The sequence below is a fragment of the Oncorhynchus tshawytscha genome, linkage group LG15, assembly GCF_018296145.1.
Source record: "Oncorhynchus tshawytscha isolate Ot180627B linkage group LG15, Otsh_v2.0, whole genome shotgun sequence".
Lineage (NCBI taxonomy): Eukaryota > Metazoa > Chordata > Actinopteri > Salmoniformes > Salmonidae > Oncorhynchus > Oncorhynchus tshawytscha.
In genome coordinates this window covers 26,720,008-26,726,187 of record NC_056443.1, presented here as the reverse complement: position 1 = coordinate 26,726,187, position 6,180 = coordinate 26,720,008, and the positions used below count along the sequence as shown (strand labels likewise).

The 6,180-nt window shown below is 40.5% G+C and overlaps 1 protein-coding gene across 1 annotated transcript in view; it reads right to left on the bottom strand.

Moving 5' to 3' along the window:
- LOC112214748 (hepatocyte growth factor activator) overlaps window positions 1-4,402 on the bottom strand; it is a 16,212-nt gene extending 11,810 nt beyond the window's left edge. The window contains exons 1-3 of the mRNA XM_024373738.1: window positions 3,776-4,402; window positions 3,558-3,621; window positions 2,788-2,881 (exon numbers count right to left, since the gene is read on the bottom strand). Coding sequence (XP_024229506.1) covers window positions 2,788-2,881; window positions 3,558-3,621; window positions 3,776-3,829 — 212 coding nt within the window. The 5' untranslated portion in view covers window positions 3,830-4,402. The remainder of the gene's footprint in view (window positions 1-2,787; window positions 2,882-3,557; window positions 3,622-3,775) is intronic.
- Window positions 4,403-6,180: the final 1,778 nt, after the last annotated feature.

The following is a 6,180-nucleotide window of genomic DNA, read 5'->3' as shown; positions in this document are numbered from 1 at the left end:
ACACAGCAGTTTCAACTTAGCCATTGAGATCAAGGAGTCAGATAGCAAATGAACAGCGCATTGACAACTAGCAGTCACCTGGGTAAGAACTGTGAGTATACTAAAATGGAAACCTTATTCCTCAGAAACCTGTATGTCTCAGTAAGTAGCACTGTACTTACAGGAGGTTGGTTTGAAACTGATACCATATTTAATAATGACAGTCTTTAATATTTATTGAGGAGAAGGTCCTAATAACGTTGCACTTCTTTAATCCTTTTTGGACAAAAATGATATCCACCCATCCATCCACACCCACTAACTAAAACCTCGTCCATTAGAAAAACCCAATACACCAAACCCAACACATTGGGTTTAAAAAACCTTTGGGAAAAAAAACTAAGGGATAAAGTGACTTCCAGTGGCTGAGGTTCTAAGAGGACACACACACACACACACACACACATACACCCTCACACACGCACACATACACCCTCACACACACATACACCCTCACACACGCACACATACACCCTCACACACACATACACCCTCACACACACATACACGCACACATACACCCTCACACACGCACACATACACACACACACACACACACACATACACCCTCACACACACACACACACACACACCCTCACACACGCACACATACACCCTCACACACGCACACATACACCCTCACACATGCACACATACACCCTCACACACGCACACATACACCCTCACACACGCACACATACACCCTCACACACACGCACACATACACACGCACACATACACCCTCACACACGCACACATACACCCTCACACACACGCACACATACACACACGCACACATACACCCTCACACACGCACACATACACCCTCACACACGCACACATACACCCTCACACACACACATACACCCTCACACACGCACACATACACCCTCACACACGCACACATACACCCTCACTACACACGCACACATACACCCTCACACACGCACACATACACCCTCACACACGCACACATACACCCTCACACACGCACACCCTCACACACGCACACATACACCCTCACACACACACACATACACCCTCACACACGCACACATACACCCTCACACACGCACACCCTCACACATGCACACATACACCCTCACACACGCACACATACACCCTCACACACGCACACATACACCCTCACACACGCACACATACACCTTCACACACCCTCAAAATCCCTCATAGTTAAAGATGAGCCAGCACTTGCTGTTATTTGAGAACTGAGTGGAAGATGGCAAGAACACCATCCATATTGAATTACATCCTAGTTGTTCATACTTGCAGACGCCTGTAGCCCTGTCATAGCCTGAGTGGATTTACCCTGCAGCCGCAGCGCAGTTCCACAGATGATGACCTATATCATAGCACTTCCTGTCCAACAGCTGTGGTTATGAGACACACATCTGTGGTCTCGTCGTTTTCACAATACAAGAGTTTATTCAAAACAAGTAAAGACTGTAATTTGAGACATGACATCATTGATATACACCATTAAACCAGTGGTGAAAAAAGTACCCAATTGCCATACTTGAGTAAAAGTGGAATCATGGAAAATAGCTCAAGTAAAAGTCACCCAATAAAATTCTACTTGAGTAAAAGTCTAAAAGTATTTGGTTTAAAATATACTTAAGTATCAAAAGAACATGTAATTAATCAAATATACTTAAGTATAAAAAGTAAAAGTATAAATAATTTCAAATTCCTTATATCAAGCAAACCAGACGGCACCAATTTCCGGATAGCCAAAGGTACACTCCAACATTCAGACATAATTTACAAACAAAGCATGTGTGTTTAGTGAGTCCGCCAGATCAGAGGTAGTAGGGATGACCAGGGATGTTCTCTTGATAAGTACGTGAATTGGACCATTTTCCTGTCCTGCTAAGCATTCAAAATGTAAAGAGTACTTTTGGGTGTCAAGGAAAATGTATAGAGTAAAAAGTATAATATTATCTTAAGGAATGTAGTGAAGTAAAAGTAAAAGTAGTCAAAGATATAAATAGTAAAGTAAAGTACAGATAGCCCAAAAAACTACTTAAGTAGTACTTTAAAGTATTTTTACTTAAGTACTTTACACCACTGATTTAAACCATTAACTCAGGTTATTAAACCAGAGTAACCATGTTATAAACATGTTATATAGCATATAGCATATTCATTATAGTTTATGGCGAATAAATTAGCAGTGCTGACTAGTGATGACATATTAGGCCATTTTTAAGATAGCTGAATTAGGTCACATAGTGATTAGCTCGTGGAAGATTGCATACAGTCACCTCATTGTGTTGTAGAGCAATTCCCCTTGGATTAATGAGGACTATAATTAAGTCATTATATTTATTATATTAATATAAGGTATTGAGATGGATGGTCTTTGTGTGTGTTTATGCGTGTGTGTATGCGTGAGTGTCTTTATGCGTGTATGACTGTGTCACCTCACCAGTCAACAAATCTGTCGTTCTGCCCCTGAACAAGTCAGTTAACCCACTGTTCCTAGGCCATCATTGAAAATAAGAATTTGTTCTTAACTGACTTGCCTAGTTAAACAAAGATCAAATAAAATAAACAAAAAATAACTGAGAAACCCCTTTTGAGTGTACAAGAGTGAGGTATCTCTTTAAGTAATGGAAACATGTGGCAATGTTGTGTTGTGTGTATTTGGTTGAAGTGGTTGTGTCTCCAAAACAGTGGATACTAGAGTGACTAACAATAAGCTGAGATGACTGACACTGGACTCACCAAGGTCTGGATGAACTGATGGTGATACAGTGGTGGTGAATGCTTCCTCCTTGACGGAACGGGAACTTACATTCTTTCCCATCTACTGTAAGAACTGGATCCACAGAAACAGGGTTAGATACATGAGGTTATCATCAGTAGTCATCATATTTTATTATACACTTATTCTAGTGGTCAATTCTGCATTCTCTGCATGAAAACGAAAAATAATTTCAACTTGTTTCATTAAGTTTGCAGTACAAGATCAAGTTCGAAGTAAAAATCATATTCAAAGTAAAAACTCTAAAACAAAACCACTTTGTGGCAGAATAGAGGCAATTTAATGTGAATATGCTAATGAACAACCAGGTGTTCTCCCATAGCGTCAGAGGGACAATGAATCCTTTGAGTTTGACAGTGGCTCCAGCCAGGACCCAATGAAGTTATATTACTGTGGAGGCCCAGTAGAAGGGCAGCATAAATCTCATAACTTCATCCTTCCCTTAGACAGCCTAATCATTGTTCTGGTATGAAAAGAGATGTGGACCCTTAACACAAACTGAATATTACTGTATTCCTACTGCATCGACGAATGAGATCGTTATCTCTGAGTTCTTGATTGGTAAAATGGTTCGTGGGCTGTATTGTACAATTGTGTAAAGTTATTATTCAAACAAAATATTTAAACATTTCATAAACAAAGAGGCCTACAGGATAGTGAAGATTACGCACAAAGCTGTAATCAATCAAACAGGTGCTTTATGTTGTTAACGTGAATAGGAAATAATTACCTTTATGACTATTTTCGTTCCCATTTCTCGTACGTAACGTTTCATATCCAGGGAGTACCATTCGCTGTTATCAAAGTGAAACAAAGTTAAAGTAATGAATTGTTCGTTTACTTTGTTTCCAAATTACGCACGTAAAAATATGCCTCTTCAAACCGTTCACTGGTTGCGCTCTAGCACTGCAATAATTGTTAGAAATAACTGTTTTTAAATTCGCTTACCGTCCGTGCACTGAGGACATACGGTAGGAAAAGTAACACAAAGTATAGCATCATAATATTTTAGCTTGTTTGGTCGCTGACTTAGATCATTCAAAATGTTTTGAAGTAAATTTCCTGAAGCAGTTCCGTTAGATAAACGTTGTCACGTCTTATCTGTCAACTCCAGAGAACTCCGTCTGCTTTTGGTCATTGAGAACGTGGGAAATCCTGCAAGAGCGATACTGTCCTCTGTAAACTCAAACTCTATTGAGTAGATCAATTTGGTCATTAGACAGACTTTTCGGTTATGGTCATTATTCTACGCAAAACATCGAACGTTTTCCCGCACGACACGCCCACGATGAAACCTGCAATATCTTGAATGAGCGGATCTTTTGATGTAATGGAAAGTAACCTTTTGGCAGATGGGGGCGGGTGACGGTGCGGGATCCCTCCTCTCGATCTGAGCTTGGTCGCCATGCAGCGTCCCAGAGTTGTAAACATTCCAAGTGCGGCGTGCTGTGGCAAGAATACCCACTGTCCCATAACCAAGCCTCTAATTTTCCAAGGTTGCAATATTTGACATCCCTGCAGATGCTATAGTAAATTACACAATGAGACCTAGTCTTACAGGATTTCTGACAGTTTACAAGACGGCTAAAAAAAAGTGGGTTATAATGTGCAGCTCAAATATGAAATTGTTCACTTTAATGATAACTAACACTGTTAATAATTTACCAACTGGGCAAACAAACTGAGAAGACCAAACAAACCAAAGAGAATTTTGGAATGTGAAAATCTTATAAACCAAATGATAAGGGTTTTACAGGTCTATGTTTGAATCAGGTTTGTTAATAAGGATTTGCATTCTAAAGATGTTTTATTTCAAGCTAAATTAATAATTAAAGGGGCAATCTGAGATTTGTACATCTATTGTTGAATGAAATGATACACACAATCTTTCAAAAGTTTGGATTCACTTAGAAATGTTCTTGTTTTCCAGGAAAACATACATGAAATGAGTTGCAAAATGAATAGGAAATATAGTCAAGATGTTGACAAGGTTATAAATAAGGATTGTTAATTGAAGTAATAATTGTGTCCTTTAAACTTTGCTTTCGTCAAAGAATCCTCCATTTGCAGCAATTACAGCCTTGCAGACCTTTGGCATTCTAGTTGTCAATTTGTTGATGTAATCTGAAGAGATTTCCCCCCATGCTTCCTGAAGCACCTCCTACAAGTTGGATTGGCTTGATGGGCACTTCTTACATACCATACGGTCAAGCTGCTCCCACAACAGCTCAATAGGGTTGAGATCCAGTGACTGTGCTGGCCACTCCATTATAGACAGAATACTAGCCGACTCCTTCTTCCCTAAATAGTTATTGAATTGTTTGGAGCTGTGCTTTGGGTCATTGTCCTGTTGTAGGAGGAAATTGGCTCCAATAAAGCGCCGTCCACAGGGTATGGCACGGCGTTGAAAAAAGGAGTGATAGCCTTCCTTCTTCCAGATCCCTTTTACCCTGTTCAAATCTCCCACTTTTCCACCACCAAAGCACCCCCAGACCATCACATTACCTTCACCATGCTTGACAGATGGCGTCAAGCACTCCTTCAGCATCTTTTCATTTTGTATGTGTCTCACGAATGTTCTTCTTTGTGATCCGAACACCTCAAACTTAGATTAGTCTGTCCATAACACTTTTTTCCCAATCTTCCTCTGTCCAGTGTCTGTGTTATTTTGCCCATCTTAATCTTTACTTTTTATTGGCCATTCTGAGGTATGAATTTTTCTTTGCAACTCTGCCTAGAAGGCCAGAATCCCAGAGTCACCTCTTCACTGTTGACGTTGAGACTGGTGTTTTGCGGGTACTATTTGATGAAGCTGCCAGTTGAGGACTTGTGAGGCTTCTGTTTCTCAAACTAGACACTCTAATGTTCTGTGAAGGGAATAGTCCCCTGTGAAGGGAGTAGTTGTGTGTGTGCGGGTGCTTGCACGTGTGCTTGCACAATTTTTGTGTGTGCATGTGTCTATGCGTGCGTGTGTGTATGTCTGTGTGATTGTGTCACCCCAACCAGTCAATAACTGGGAAACCCCTGTTGAGTGTACAAGAGTGAGGTACCTCTTTGAGTAATGGAAACATGTGGCAATGTTGTGTTGTGTGTATTTGGTTGAAGTGGTTGTTTGTTTTTCCAAAACACTGGATACTAGAGTGACTAACAATTAACTGAGATGACTGACACTGGACTCACCAATGTCTGTATGAACTGATGGTGGTACAGTGGTGGTGAATGCTTTCTCCCTGATGGAATGGGAACTTACATTATTTCCTAACTACTGTAAGAACTGGATCCACAGAAACAGGGTTAGATACATAATGGTTATCATCAGCACAAGTTATGCACCGGGGCCTCCCACTCCTCTT